The sequence below is a fragment of the Limanda limanda genome, chromosome 4 (genome assembly GCF_963576545.1).
Source record: "Limanda limanda chromosome 4, fLimLim1.1, whole genome shotgun sequence".
NCBI lineage: Eukaryota > Metazoa > Chordata > Actinopteri > Pleuronectiformes > Pleuronectidae > Limanda > Limanda limanda.
Genome location: NC_083639.1, coordinates 14,458,852 through 14,473,988, shown reverse-complemented (window position 1 = coordinate 14,473,988; position 15,137 = coordinate 14,458,852). Strand labels below are relative to the sequence as shown.

The following is a 15,137-nucleotide window of genomic DNA, read 5'->3' as shown; positions in this document are numbered from 1 at the left end:
CAATTACTATTAGGTGTTGATACTATTATCACCATGTCACCATAAGAAAGCCAGAAATCTGATGCAGCTTTTTGGATGCTGGATGAAGAGAAAGATAAAGAAGCAAGTAGAAGATGGGAGAGTGCAGAGAAAGATAGCTGGGTGGGGCCGATAGTGCTGAGTGAGACTGATCCCTGCACATTCTCTTGGCTGGCAACTGGTGCGTGTGCCCACTATAGGATCATGGTCAGGATGGCAGCATGGGCAGAGCCAGGCAGTGTTTGCCAGTGTGCCAGGGACAGAGGGGCAAGCCTATTGAGATGCAGTGTGACGGACACAATGGGCGCGACAGACTTGCTGCATCAACAGGCTTTTTGCTGCTGTGGCCAGAAATAAACCATAAATACCCCCGCTGGCCTCCACCGACCCGCTCGCCAGGCCTGCACACCCACATCCTCACACTGAGACAAACAGTAAAGAGACATAAGACAGAGGAAAGACGGAGAGCGAGGCTCCTACGTGGTGCAGTGAAGCACAAGCCATCCAGGTAAAAGACAAAAAAAAGATCATCCCTCTATACCTGAGAGGCCGTTTCTATCTTAAGCTCTCCCTATTTCTTCTTCTATCTGCAGATGATAGCTTGCTAAGAGGCATTTTGTGTGTGCCATATTGATGTGGTATACTTGTATAGCCTGCGCAACAGACACAACTGAGAGCAGAGTAAAATAAGATATGCAAATATTTGGTTTTATGTTTTGCTTATGAGCAAATGGATTGTGCCTAAGCAGGTTTGTTACTACCGAACATGTGTTAAGGTTATATTATGTCTCCAGGGTTGCAGGATACACCAGTGTATTATATTCATGTAATGAATATGATAATGCAAAATCTCTAAAAATGTAGTTGTTGTGCTTTGTAGAGGGAAAATGACAGAACAGCAGGGAACCCCAGACCAGCTGCCTGCACACAAGGGACAAGGAGGATCCGGTGCAACATTTAAGGTAAGTTTCACAAACGTTTTTCTGTTGATTTTGAAATGAAAAAGTCAGAATCACCATGGGCCTGGGACTTTGCTGATCACACCATCAACTCCCCCTCTCTTCTTGTCTTGCAGTTGGCAATTTTTGAGTTTGAGAACTTTCAAGGGAAGAAGGTGGAGTTGTCTGGTGAATGTAAAGACCTGTGGGAGAAGACACAGCAAGTTGGCTCAGTCATCGTGGAGTCTGGACCGTGAGCGATTCAGTTTCCCCCTCATCCAAGTTGCTTAACGTGCTCACGGTCAAATTGTTGCATTGATACGTGATGTGTTTTCTCCATGTCCTCAGGTGGGTTGGGTTTGAGCGTCCAGGTTTTGCAGGAGAGCAGTATGTGTTGGAGAGAGGAGAGTATCCTCGCTGGAGCACCTGGACCAACTGGATCAACTGGCAGAGTACCTACAGCCTGAGCTCATTCAGGCCCCTGAAAGTGGTCAGTATCATGGATGTGATGTTAGCAGATTCAACCTCTTGCAAGTCATGCTCAAACCTGATGAATTTCTCTCCAGGACAGTGCAGATCACAAGCTGCACCTCTTTGAGATGGCAGGCTTTGAAGGCAGAAAGATGGAGATACTTGATGATGACGTCCCCAGTCTGTGGGCGTATGGTTTCCAGGACCGTGTGGCCAGTGCTAAGGTTGGCAGTGGAACGTAAGCTGCAACCCTCTCAGACATAAATGTTACCCATTGTTTTGTTCTGTTATTATATTGCCCAGTTCTACACCCCACAAATGTGATATATTACGCATTGTCTTTCCTCTGAAGGTGGGTGGGATACAGGTATCCAGGCTACAGAGGGAGCCAGTATGTGTTTGAGCACGGAGACTTCAAGCACTGGAATGATTGGGGAGCCACTGCACCTCAAATCCAGTCCGTCCGACGGGTGCGGGACATGCAGTGGCACAAGAAAGGATGCTACATTGCCCCTGCCCCTGCCCCTACGCCTCCCAACCCCAACCCTAACCCCAATCCCAACCCCAATCCCAATCCCAATCCCAATCCAACTCCTGATCCTAAACCTAAACCCAAACCCAATCCTACTCCCACTCCCAACCCCAAATCACAAACACATCCCCAATCTTAATGCCACACCTCCCGCACCACCTACAGCAACTGGGGCAAGATGAAGGCAGCGAGCCAGGAGCCAGTCTCACCAACATACCAACTGTTAGTTTAGACTATCTGACCGTGCAATTCTGGAAAACTGGAACTGACAAACATGTATCTCTGTTGGAAATAAAAAGATTTGGCCCTGATTTTTGCAATCCGCACATTATTGCATCTTATTGCGCATAAAGTGCATCTTATTCTGAGTACAGGGAAACAAGAAATGTTTGGTAGTAGGAGTCTTATAGTAATTATGTGAGTGTCTAAGAATCTGATTAAGACCTATGTTGATCATCTAAACCTTGAAAACACAAAAAGCTTGAGTTAATCAAGGTATAATTTAAGGGGCCGATTATAACCTTGAATATAATTGTACTCTTTAGTGAGTTCCACTTAACGTATAAAAAAGTTGTGCATTTTCAAATTAACTATCTACTTAATCAGAGTTCTCTTGGTTTGAGACAACTAATTTATAACAAAGGGTCTGTGTTACAGTCTGAGGCATTGTTTTTGAAAGATATAGGAATTTATAAAGCAGGAAGAGTAAAACTAAATCATGCTAATGGTTGAATTATGTGAAATGTACGAGCCAGTTATTTAAGAACAGGACCATAGACAGCATAAAAAAGTGAATCCACATTAGAGAACACAAGTCAAGAAATTACTTGATTTGATTTTGGCCTGTCTTTTTTAAATTATTTATCTATTTATGGAAAAGTGAGAGTAAACGTCTGCATTACCTAACAAAAGGGCCTATAAACAGGACATACTAACTACTTAGTTAAGATAACACAGTCTGTTTTATCTTTAATTTATTTCCACACGCTTATTATTTCATATTTACTTTGTGCATAATGTTTCTGGGTAAAGGAAAGCGGAGTCTCTTCCTGATGTGGCGAGCAGGCGTGGACCAGCTGCCATTGGTTGGAAAAACCGTTGGCCCCGCCCATAAAGGAAACTCCCCATCCAGTCACCTGCCAGCTTCTTTGAACCAGCGCGGTGGGAGGGATGGCAACGCGCAAAATTTGAAAGTTGACCGGAAGTAACGTTGCCCGGGAGGAAAACAGTGCGTTTCTCTGGGGAAACCGATGTTTTGTGTAAATTATAACTAAGTCTCACCTCCACCCGCATGGCAGCTGGTGAGTACTCCCGCTTTCCTCTGTGTGAAGGACAGTGTGTGTGTGTGTGTGTGTTAGCGCGACTTCCCTGTTAGCGACACGTTAGCAGACAGACGTTAGCTCACGTCAGTTAGCTTCACAAGGGACGCAGTGTTGATGTTTGTTGCCCCCCCCCCCCCCCCCCACACACACACAGACACACACGTCTATTCACTTCGACCACTTGTGTGTCATGTCCTCAGGTTCGTTTTGTTATTAGGAAGCCATGTTGAAGTTTAAATACGTGAGTCAGGGGAGCCTGGTCCCGATGCTGTCCTCCACGGACCCCATCGCCAGCCGCAGCTCGCGTCTCAACCAGGTGTTCCAGGTAAACTGTGTCTTTGTGTCCTGACGCTCATCGTCTCCGTCTATAATAAACACAGTCTCTCCACTCGGCTTAGAGCCAGCTGAGGTTATTGCTCTGTCGCTGACTTCCTGTTCCGGTGTTGATGTGTGTCCGCAGGGCCGTGCCAGCCTGCGGGGGCAGCCGGAGGGATGCACCGTGGGCCGGGAGGAGTTCCTGGAGGCGCTGCTGCTCCTCCACCAGGAGTGCACCTCCCCGGAGCTGATGAGCAATCATCATGTGGCCAACTTTGTCAACAAGTGTAAGCACGCATTCTACACCTATACTGCATTTCTATGGTGTTATTTTTGCTTTTGAAAAACATGACACATTGCCTCTGGGTCTTCTTTACACTCTTCTACAGTAAAACGTTGTTTTGTCTTGCTTTTTTGTGTATGGCACTCATCCCGTACCGCCACAAAAAAGTGATAACTAAAAAGCATAATCCACAATGAGCAAATTACAATAAGACATTTGCTAGAATTATCTATATTTTCATAGAATCAATATCGATGATTATCGCAGCAAATGCCACATTATTGTTTCTTTAAAGTTTAAAAACTGATTTTTGCTCCTGAGTGAAGGTTGTGGTTTCAAACATTTCTTTATGAGCAGAGAATGACAAACACTTGACAAACAGCAAAACATTTTACCAATCTGAGGTGGATTTATTTTGTTTTACCTCCCAAGTGGGCTTGCACAATGAATAAGCATATATAGAGATATATATTGGACTTTTAATAAGTTGCTACTGATGAAAATTATATTTTTTAATTTCCCAGCCCTAATCTCAATCCATAAGAGTTACATTTCAAAATTGTTCTTTGAATATGTGATGTGTTGAGAAAAGAGTTTCCTAAATGTTGTTTCAATTTCTTTGTCACAAACAATGGGCTTGAAACCTCTGTGTGTTTTCTTTTGTCTGTGAAACAGTTTCTGAAGTTGTCTCTGAGCTGCAGGCCCTGCAGCCTGGGGTCGATGACTTTGAACTGTGTTCGTTGGTCGGCCGTGGCCACTTTGCTGAAGTCCAAGTCGTTCGAGAGAAAGCCACAGGAGACATTTGTGCCCTGAAAGTCATGGACAAGGCAGTTTTGCGCACTCAAGAAAATGTAAGTAAAGTATTTGTTTATGGTGGGGTCAGGCTGGGAAAAATCTTTGTTACAATGATCATTTGGCTGCAACGTGCAATCATTTATGTTCCCTCATTTCAATGATGCTAGATTTGTGGTTTAGGATTTCAAATGTTAATTCATTCAGACATATTTCATATAAAAATGTTGAATGAATACAGATACTGACCACAAACTGTGTTGTTTAACACCAAGTAAACAGGAACTATAAGAAAAGTCAGACAAATAAGAGAAAACGGGTTAACAAATCCCAACTTTTATAAATGTTTATTGCTTTGAATTCATATTTTAAGAAGTATTTCTATGGGAGTAGGTGTTGTAAATTTTGTATTTTGCACAATCCTCTTTGAAGGCTTTGTAGTCTGTTTTGATCTATTTTGTGTCCTGAGGTTGCAGTCGGAAAATGGTCCACTGGGGGGTGCTGTGATGTTGAATACATCTGTGTACATTATTTCACAGCTGTGCTCTCCAGCATGCGACTAATGGAACAGATTTCAGTCAGAATAGTACATGAGCTATAACAGGAAGGAGTCTGAAGTGAGCACTATAATGAACAACTCGTGTGAATTACAAATCTTTTGCTCATGCCACCTGTCACTACTTTGCATAATTTTAAGTGGCATCCCACTTTAAACAAGCAAACGTATGTGCATTAGACTTTTTATGTATTCTCTGAATACGACACATACATTACATTTAAACGCTGTTCATCCTCTAAAGGTTTTAATGAGATCAATGGTTTAAATTGATGAGTTGATGGGGATTGTACACTACTCATATTGACAGTTAGTCCTACACTATTGTTGCAGTTCTATATATGTGTGCTGATGGCCTACCTTTTCAAATCTCCTCAGATGGTTTTTCATGAAGTAGAGCGGAGGATCCTGGCTCTGAACACCAGTCCCTGGATCCCACAGCTTCTCTACGCCTTCCAGGATAAAGAACACATCTACCTGGTGAGGCTGCAGGCTTCTGAATTTTTTTGTTGATTTTTATTTTTCTCAGTTTCGTAATAATTATTCATAATAGAGGCAGGTGATTGCCATGTGGTGGGCTAGCTGTGTTAAATGGTATATGTAGTAGCACTTCCTACAGTCATGGTGAGGGCAGGCTTTGTGCTGTAGATGCCTAGAGGTAGCCTCTCTATTTAAGCATGCTAACTGAGATACACATTTATACAGCTGTGGTTCCTTGCCAAGCAATTGTTTACAAGAGGGGCTATTTTAACCGCATTTTAATTTGTTGTCAAAATACATTTCCCGCCCTAAATTAAACCAGGTGAGGGTCCGTGGTCCTCAGTTCACTGAGAAGTCAGTTACTGACTGATGAGTTTGCATATTCGCTCAAAATCTTAAAATAATTCATATTTGACTGACGGAAATCTGTATAGTAGCCGTGGCATTGAACGATCTACTGACTGTCTAACAGTGGTGACTGATAAAGAGATTGTATTTGATTTAGTATTTATATAAGTAGACAGTTACTTGATACGATTTATACTTTATTATTACCTTGATTTTCTACACATGTTAAATATATTTTCAGAGCATTTCATTTTTCTTATTTTCTGCCACAGCTGTGTTTTCCATAACGTAACAAAAACTTGTATGTCGAAGTAATGCTTTGAGGCAGGGGGAAACTGTTAGCTCTACGGTCCCCACTAGGATTTTGTTCATATAAATGACGCTAACCAGTGTTCAACCTCCCCTGGACAGGATCCTTGAGGGGCTCTTTAGGCCTAGCTGTTGTTTTAGTAGCTCCCTGAAACTTAAATCTCAGTGTTTCATGTGTAGGTAAAACACCCCCAAGATGTCAGTACTATGTGCATATCCATAATTAATACATCTTATCATTTGAGTCTGGTTAAGGAGGTGCCCAGACATATTTCCCACAAATGTTAGTGTCTGTCTAATGGCTTAATCTACAGCCGTGAAGTAAAGTGTCAATTCTCTCCTCACAGAGAGCATCCCATGTAATCAGTGTGATAGCTGTTAAGCTCACTGAGGATCTATATTTTCTCTGCTGACTTGTTAGATTGGCACAGGGTGGAGGAAACAGCATTTCCTGCTCAGCCAAGCCTTTTACTGCATACTGCCCTTTGTTTTTCTTTCACTCCCCCTCTTCTTATACTTTCCGTCATTGCCCCCGCGTGTCTGTCTCCATTCTTCCTCCTCCTCCTTTTTTCATTCCCCCTCTGTCTCACCCTGCTCCCTAACTGAGCATGGAGGAAAATACAAAGCATCCATCTTTATCGGTGTGTCAGAGAGACACCAGTCTCCCTGTTGCTAGGTAACACTGGAGAATGCTCGCCGTTCATTCAGTCTTGCGGACCATTCATGCACCAGGGGCTCTCTGCCTGTCATGGCTGTATGACTGCAACCATATAGCTCAACCAGCCTCACCAGTGTCCTTCAGCTCAGGATGCAGACAGCAGAAAGGAGAATTTGAGTCAAACATTATCTAGGTTGATTTGTAATTTGCTTTTTAAAAAAAATTTAAATAAGGTATCTGAGGATGAGTTGTGTTTTATTTATTCATTTTTGGTTGTGATATGTTGCTTCCCTTGAAAACACGTCTGCTTGTAGCCTGAGAACACGAAACATGTATTTTTGCAGTTATTGTTGGTCTATTTTTAGCTATGGATGATTTTTTTTGACTGCAGTGTCAGATAAATCTGCAATAGTGTCTGGTGTTACATAACTGAATCTATAATGAGGAGAACCACCCTATTAGCTTAAGCTAAAAAGCGCTTTGATATAAGCTCAGACACGTGGGCCTACACTTGTTGCTCCATTTCTCATGCTTTCTAGGCCTATTTATAGCCACTTGGAAACATTTCAATGGCATGTTACAATGTTACAGCTGTTCAACTTAATTCTATTTAAACACATACTCATTCAAAATCCAAGTGGTTTTCATGTTACTTATTGATCGCTCACTGCAACATATATCATTACAAATGTGTCCTCAGGCGATGGAATACTTGCCAGGTGGTGACCTGATGTCCCTACTAAACCGATATGAGGATCAGTTTGATGAATCCATGGCTCAGTTCTATTTGGCTGAGCTGGTAGAGGCCATTCATACTGTCCACCAGCTGGGCTATGTTCACAGGTAAGACCCAGGGTACTGAATCTAAAAAGACTGTGTAAACCTCATTCACGGCTCTATGGAATAACATAGTCGTGGGTCATTACATACCAGTTCACCAAGGACTTCCCAGTTCACATCATGGATTTTTCTTGGAAATAAATCATGTGAATTATTTTTTGGAACTTTCAAGATCCCAAAGCTCTACTCCAGATACTCTTTTAGTTAAACATTTCTAATAATTGGCCATCCTAAATGTCATCTCTTAGTTATCTGTTTTTTTTACATGCGTGTCCTAAGCCTCAACTGTTTTTTATTTTCTCTGACAAGGAAGTTGTTTTTGACCCTGTCTGTTGGTGTTTTGTTTGTTTGTTGGTTGGTTTATTAGAAGAATTGCAGCTAAAATACTGAACAGATATCCACAGAAAAATATTGGAAGGTTTGGGATTTCTATTTCCAAATTCTTTCACATTGGGTGTTTTGACATTTGGCCAATTTATGGATCTTGATGAAAAAACATCAGGAATAGTCAAGAGTCTGTGAAATTTGGTGCAGCCTGACTGAATTTAACGAGACTCTTTGGGCTTTGTCAGAGGTATGAGCTCTACTCAGTGCCTTTCTCAGTTTTTCATCAGATTGGTTGGAAATCAAGACTGGACATCCAAAAATGTAATTATTATAATTCGAAACATATATTCATGGTAATAGTTGTGCTGTATATTACAATAATTAAAAAAGGTAGAGCTGGAAAACCCACTTATAGATGGTAAATTGTATGTTCCCAAGAAGGAGGGAGATGCTATTGGGTTTTGCAAGGCCCTTTGAACTGAATAGATTTTCATGAGAATTTCTTTAAAAGAAAATCCATGAGATTAACTGGGAAAGGTTCTTAATTCTGGGTGAATTGGCAATGTAATGACCCGTTTGAAAGAAGGACCAGAGACTAATTGGGGACATTTTCTTAGCGCCTCAATAAATCATTGTTTGTTTCCCTTTTGTCTTCACTGGAAAGCTGAATGTGCATAATTCAGGAAAACATTAACTAAACATGAGAAATGTCGCTTTGTAATGTAACCCGAAGCACTGAACGGGATGTTACGTAACACAAAAACATGGCTGGACTTTACAAATGTATTCCATTATCGTCAGAGCGGTAGACATATTACAGTACTCAGGCAACAAACAGCTCTGTAAAAGCCGTATCAGATCTCCTCTAAACTCTCCACTTGCAGAGACGTCAAACCAGAGAACGTTCTCATCGATCGGACTGGTCACATTAAGCTGGCAGACTTTGGATCAGCTGCCAGGCTGAATGCTAACAAAAGAGTAAGTAGATTACACAGTTTGCTTTGTGTTTTAGCTGTTGTATTATTGACAGTGACATTATTGTCTTTAATTATTGCATTTTACAGGTAGCCGCTCCCAGAGTGCCTGTTGGCACCCAGGACTTCCTGTCCCCTGAGGTCCTGATGGCAATGAATGGGGGCTCCTCTCACAGCACTTACGGGGTGGAGTGTGACTGGTGGTCACTTGGCGTCATAGCCTATGAGATGATCTATGGCAGGCCACCCTTTTCTAATGGCACTTCTAAGACAATTCACAACATCCTCAACTTTGAGGTACATAGAGTCTCATCTAGACTATTTCGATTATTAATTGTCATTATCTAATTTATAAATCCAGACTTGTTAAGAAACATACATTCCCAGTATACTCAGTGAAATGCAGTCTAATTTTCCCCGAAGTCATACCTGACCATATTAATTATGTGATTAATCCTTGTCTCTGTTGTTTGCCTACAGCAATTCCTAAAGTTTCCGCAGCAGCCGCACGCCAGTAAGCAGTTTGTAGACCTGGTGCAGAGCTTGCTGTGTGGAGCCAAAGAGCGACTGGGTTTCCAGGGGCTCCACTGTCACGCTTTCTTTTCCAGTGTCGACTGGAACAACTTACGACACGGTGAGGAGATTCCTTTCCCTCGAGACTTTGTCTGTCCAGAGAAAAAGCTCAATTTGGCTTGAAATTACAGTGTTGCTGTAATCATGTTGTGACCGATGATATAGGACTAGTTGTCAAGCAGTAATGTAGTTTAAAACATAAATAAGTGCACTGTGTTTGTGCGGTTACACATAGAAACCAAACAGTGATTGTGTAGCCAGTGGTGTCAGTAGTAAAATAATGAGATTCTATGCGCCGTTGGCAGTGGGCCAGCTCTTTCCCGAGGAGCAGAATGGGAGGGAGCCAGAGACGAGAAGCAACACACGCGGAGTACAGAACTGCAACTCATCTGCTTCACAACAGACGCAGCACAAATGATTTTACGCTAGCACCACCAGACATGCTCTCTGTGACGGAAATACATGTGCTTTTGTTGAACGTCATTCTTACCATTAAATCTTAAGAGTGCACTGAATTTGGGAAAACACAAACACACCCACAGCATTCACATTTATGGACATTTTCAGCGAAGCATGGTCACATTTAAGAACTGCAGCTCTACAGTGGCTCTGTTGTCGGCATGTGTAGCTGCAGGGCTGAGGAGCGTGTATTTTTCTGTGCAGAATCGCTCTTTTTCAGATGAACAACCCCTGCTTTTTGATTATGGGGCAATTATGAAACATGGCTGTGCCAGTCATCTGTGTGCTCTGAGCTGCTTTCCACTCATATTATCCCTATCAATGCTGAATAGTGTGTGTACATGTCTGTGTGTGTACGTGCAGGGAATGTTTCTGATATATTGATTTACGGCTTTAGATTATTGACCAATAGATATGAACATAAAGAAGAGAATTACATTTATACATGTTTGTTTTAGAACTGCAGCCACATTGTATTACTAAGTGGGCACAGATAGAGCTCTATGCTTCAGCTCTAGCTGATTAACTTGCTCTGCTGCAGTGAGGGAGAGGGAGTGAGCATGTGTGTATGAGAGAGAGAGAGGTAGAGGAGGGAGGGACTGAGAGGCAGCATGTGCATCAGCGCGCGACTTACCGCACTCTAGGCTCACACCGCTCTGCTCCGTTCCTCCTCCCCTCCTTTCTCTTCCCTTCACCCTTGTTGTATGTATTTTTTTAAATATCCTTTACATTTTTTTTTATTACCGTGTTTTATTACCTGCTTCCTTTTTCCCCCTGCCCTCACTTACTCCCTCCTCTCATCCTTCTCTCCTGCAGTTCTCCCGCCTTTTGTTCCTGCATTGCACACTGAAGATGACACCTCTAATTTTGAGGAGCCGGAGCAGGCAGCCCCCCGGCCAGCCTCAGCAGCCCAGCCAGGAGCTCTGTCGGTGGGCTTCCAGGGCCTGGATCTGCCCTTTCTAGGCTGGTTCTTCAGCAGAGCATTGACAACATTGGCCAAAACTGAGTAAGTGCTACCTGTTTACTCTGCATTGGTTTTTTTTAAGGGCAACCCCATCTTTTTCCTCTGTTCAATGCAGATACCTCTTGTATACACCTCTCTTATACACCTTTGTTGGTTAAAGTCCCTGTGATACCCTCGGCTTCTGTTCTTCCATTAAACTCCCCATAACCACGGCAACAAATTCCTGATAGCCTTGTTTCAGGTCACCTGGTGTGGTGCCCTGGGCATCTGGTGTTGTCTCCCTGTCATCGGTGTTTTGCCTGTTGGGGCTGAAAAGGGTTTGGCCATATGCCGTGTCAGACAAGCAATGAGCAAGAGGATGGATCCCCCTCTTCTCTGAGGCTCTTTTTCCTTTGATTCTTGTTTTTGTGCCTCTGGATAGCACATTCACATCAAATGAATGGACCAGGGGAAGTAAGCTGGCGTTTCGTGCAATCGGTGCTGATTGGTATGCGGCTGAGTTTGTCAATGAGGTTTGCCGAGAGGTGGAACCTCACACATAGACATGCTCCAACCCTCACTGCTGTTATTGTGCTTTCTCTGTTACCGTGCAGTATAATGAGCTCTGGACCTTTTTATAGCTTGGATTTTGGTCACTGTAATCATCCCTAATGGTCTTTGGCTTCTTAACCTCTGATGATAATGCAGGGGGATAGGATTCATTTCATTGCCCCATGGCAATTCTGTGGCAGGTTAATGGTGCTCGAGACTGCGGATCATGACAGCAGCAACAACAGAGTGGGAAGAAAAAGCGTGAGTAGATTAGACAGGGAAAAGGATGAGAGCTCAGATTGGGGAACGAGAATCTATTTCTACCATGATGTTTTTTTTCCCCCCAGTCCCCACCCCCATCGTTACCCGTCTCATCGCTTCCTTTTATTTTCTCCCTCTTCTAATGTCTCTGTCCCTTGCTGTTACACCATCAGTCATCTGTTCATGGTTTTTATCAGACGCCAGTCTTTTCTGTTGCTGCATTTGATTAAGAGGAACCCAGAGCTCATAGAATGTTTCACATTTGTGTTTGACTGCATGTATATGTGTGTGTGTGTGTGTGCATATTATTCTTTGCAATTCCAAAAAGGAAAGAGAAATTAACGCAAATCCAGGCATAATGAAATGCTAATCATGTGTTTTGGGGGGGGGGGGTTTCCATTCTCTATAAACTTGTCTGTCTGACTCCTCATTAGGAAAAACTCAACAACAAAATCCCCTTAACAGCTTGCCTCACATTTATATGAAGCCGACAGTGGTTTACTGTCAGAGAATCATCTTTGCATGGTGCCTTGAATGTGGCCTCATACACATTTAGGGAAATCTTTCCTTTTGAGGAATCTTGAGGTTATATGAAATGTTCTGAGGTGTTTTTGAAAAACATATATATATTTTTTCCACTAATGGCATGTCTTTGGTTTTTGCCCACTAGTGACTGTGCATATGGACAATAGTATCAGTTGGTCTGTCTGTCTGATCATCATTTAACACTTGAGTCAAGAGTGGAATATTTAGATAAATGCTGACCAGATTGCCTTGAATTGACACTGCCAGATGGCTATGTTATGATAATTTATAGTCCCCAGAGGATGCTTCTTAATGATTTCAATAGTCAACTGACTTTTCATCTCATGCTGTCATCTGGTCAGTTTCCCCTTGACGTGATATCTCCACAAGTAACACAATGTTAAAACGTTTGTTTGTGTGAATAAATAAAATAAATAAATACAGTCTGGCACCAAAAAACTAAATATGTGAGGAAATAAATGTAGATTCATCAAATGAAATCCATTTGTTCCAACCTCATTTTATGGACGGAGTTGCTTATTTCCATGATGATTGAATCAGTATTGTTCTTGTGTATTATCATTATTATTATGTCGTTGTATGCACATGGTTAAAATGACAAATTCATTTTCAAATTTTCCAGAAATGATTGGCAGTTCCAAGGAAAAATCTCCTACCTTTGCAGCCCTGTATAGGTGTGGGATTTTTCTACTCACAGGATTAACTCTGTTTGTTTGCGTTTTCCTCAGCGTTTGTGTTTGTTATTGCATATGGTCCATTCTCTTTGTGTACCTGTTGCGAGCTGCTAAGCCTTTAACTTGCACACTTCTCCTCAGTCCCTGTCTCTCGTTGGTTCTCTTCAATAATGCAGTCTGCACTGGCTACTCATTTATTTCCCCTCCACATTATATAGACATGACAATGACCATATCCCTCAGATAGGAAAATTGAGGCCTGTTTTTTTTCTCTTTATGTATTCTCTATTTGTTTAGAACAGTCAAAATTATAAACATGCTCCCTCCAAGTCAATAGATTAAGGTGAATAATTAATTCCTCACACTTCATACTAAAATTCACAGTGCCTTGAAAACATGCAAGTTAGAGCAGAACATTTTTCAGAGTTTTAAATTGCCTTATTATCGCTGTCATCCTAGACTCTTCAACTAGATGGTGGACAACTTGAATGAATTTTGATGTCCAACATACATTTTTAATTGGCAACAGTTTCATCGAGAGCGTTTCTTTTCTTGAGTCCAGATTCCTGTAAAATTGATTGAGTTGTTGATGTGTTTGTACGAGAAGTGAGCCAGATGTGTCTGATTATACACTCTCTTCCCCTCTATGTATATAAATATTTATATATTTATATTTGATTTTTTTACTGTATATTAGTGTGCGCTTCAGGGGGCGTTTCTGCAGCGGCAAAGGGAGCTGTGATTATTTTTAACACTGTGACTCAGACTGAGTCAACTTTATTAAAGACCCCTCTGCGGTATTTGTTGAGTCATTCATACAGACCCATTCATTTATTTAGAAGACTTATATTCACAGCTGCCCCTTTCTCTGGTCAAGAGAAGGAAATTGACTTGACTTTGACTGGAAATAAAATGGGACATTACTTTATACAAACAATAAAAATAAGTCCCGTGGACTCACTGCAGACATCTGCATAAATTTCCTGTAAAATGATTTTGTCTGGCAAAGAGCAAATGTTCTTGCTGTTTGTCTTGAATAGACCTTGATGAATGGAATATGTCCTTCTGTCTTCAAAAGTGCTCTGTTGAATGCCTTATTGTTATGACTACACATTCTTCCGAGTGTTGTTCTTAAAGTTGAGCCGAGGCAAATTTCCATCCTCTCGGTGTCTGTTGCTCATTTATGATGTGTGGGTGTTGTCTGCGTTTCAGCCATCTTGATTACAGCTATAATACTGGCGGGCTTTGCCTTTGAATGATGTGGGTTTATGTAATGATATGACACTGTCTGTTATCCTCATGCTGGTTAGCTGATATGATGAGAGAATCCTTGTTTTTACACAACAGAAAAGCTTGCTCACTGCCTTACATGATGTTGTTCAAAATGTGTCTGAATATGTCGCTTGACCACAATGAGTTGTCTAAGAATAGATGCAAAAACGCAAACATTTAGAGCTGGTTATTGCATGAAAATTTGAGAACATAGGAGGCATTTTGTATTTATGTTTGGAGAAAATGGGACTAAAGATTTATACGTTGTTGTCCTCAGATCAGTGTCTGCAGGCCTCAACTCTCCAGCTAAGACCAACTCTATGGAAAAGAAACTTCACCTGAAAAGCAAAGAATTACAAGAAACCCAAGACAAATGTCACAAAGTGAGTGTGGACTTTTTAATGCCATTATTAATAATTCAGTGTATATTACTCGGCTTTATGACAATAAAATTCATTCTTATATTCCAATACAAGAGCAGCCAGGGATGACTAGATTAAGACATCTGCTGGTTGATTGGAAACTCTGAAATGTCTATTTTTTTATTTCCATATTTTAGAAATAGGCTATTCGTAAAAATTATTCCGCCATTGTTATTATAATAATAAGAATTATATTAGAATTATTTAAGAGCACCATACCAACATCTTGTGTTTTAAATCAATTCCTTAAAGTCCTTAACGGTTCTGCTGCA

The 15,137-nt window shown here is 41.6% G+C and overlaps 2 protein-coding genes across 3 annotated transcripts in view; both read left to right on the top strand.

Annotated features, from left to right (window-relative positions):
* Positions 1-299: 299 nt before the first annotated feature.
* Positions 300-2,223, top strand: LOC133000413 (beta-crystallin B3-like). Of its 2 annotated transcripts, none has more exons than XM_061070345.1 (6): positions 300-526; positions 899-980; positions 1,094-1,209; positions 1,305-1,446; positions 1,523-1,665; positions 1,780-2,152. In XM_061070345.1, exons 1-6 carry the CDS (start codon positions 300-302, stop codon positions 2,096-2,098), a joined length of 1,029 nt encoding a protein of 342 aa, XP_060926328.1. In that variant the 3' UTR covers positions 2,099-2,152. The 2 variants fall into 2 exon arrangements, with proteins under 2 accessions (XP_060926328.1, XP_060926329.1); XM_061070346.1 differs by lacking the exon at positions 300-526 and having other exon boundaries at positions 906-980; positions 1,780-2,024; positions 2,104-2,223.
* Positions 2,224-3,504: 1,281 nt separating this feature from the next.
* cita (citron rho-interacting serine/threonine kinase a) overlaps positions 3,505-15,137 on the top strand; it is a 34,376-nt gene continuing 22,743 nt past the window's right edge. Inside the window, exons 1-10 of the mRNA XM_061069262.1 lie at positions 3,505-3,606; positions 3,742-3,883; positions 4,555-4,730; positions 5,606-5,707; positions 7,723-7,865; positions 9,074-9,171; positions 9,258-9,460; positions 9,644-9,797; positions 11,012-11,201; positions 14,721-14,826. Of these exons, the coding sequence (XP_060925245.1) occupies positions 3,505-3,606; positions 3,742-3,883; positions 4,555-4,730; positions 5,606-5,707; positions 7,723-7,865; positions 9,074-9,171; positions 9,258-9,460; positions 9,644-9,797; positions 11,012-11,201; positions 14,721-14,826 (1,416 nt within the window). The remainder of the gene's footprint in view (positions 3,607-3,741; positions 3,884-4,554; positions 4,731-5,605; positions 5,708-7,722; positions 7,866-9,073; positions 9,172-9,257; positions 9,461-9,643; positions 9,798-11,011; positions 11,202-14,720; positions 14,827-15,137) is intronic.

Excerpts from the sequence above, each read along its gene's own strand:
- LOC133000413 (XM_061070345.1), top strand. The coding sequence starts at position 300 with ATGCAGTGTGACGGACACAATGGGCGCGACAGACTTGCTGCATCAACA. Across the intron at positions 981-1,093 it reads GATCCGGTGCAACATTTAAG|TTGGCAATTTTTGAGTTTGA; the intron begins GTAAGTTTCACA and ends CTTGTCTTGCAG. Across the intron at positions 1,210-1,304 it reads GTCATCGTGGAGTCTGGACC|GTGGGTTGGGTTTGAGCGTC; the intron begins GTGAGCGATTCA and ends CCATGTCCTCAG.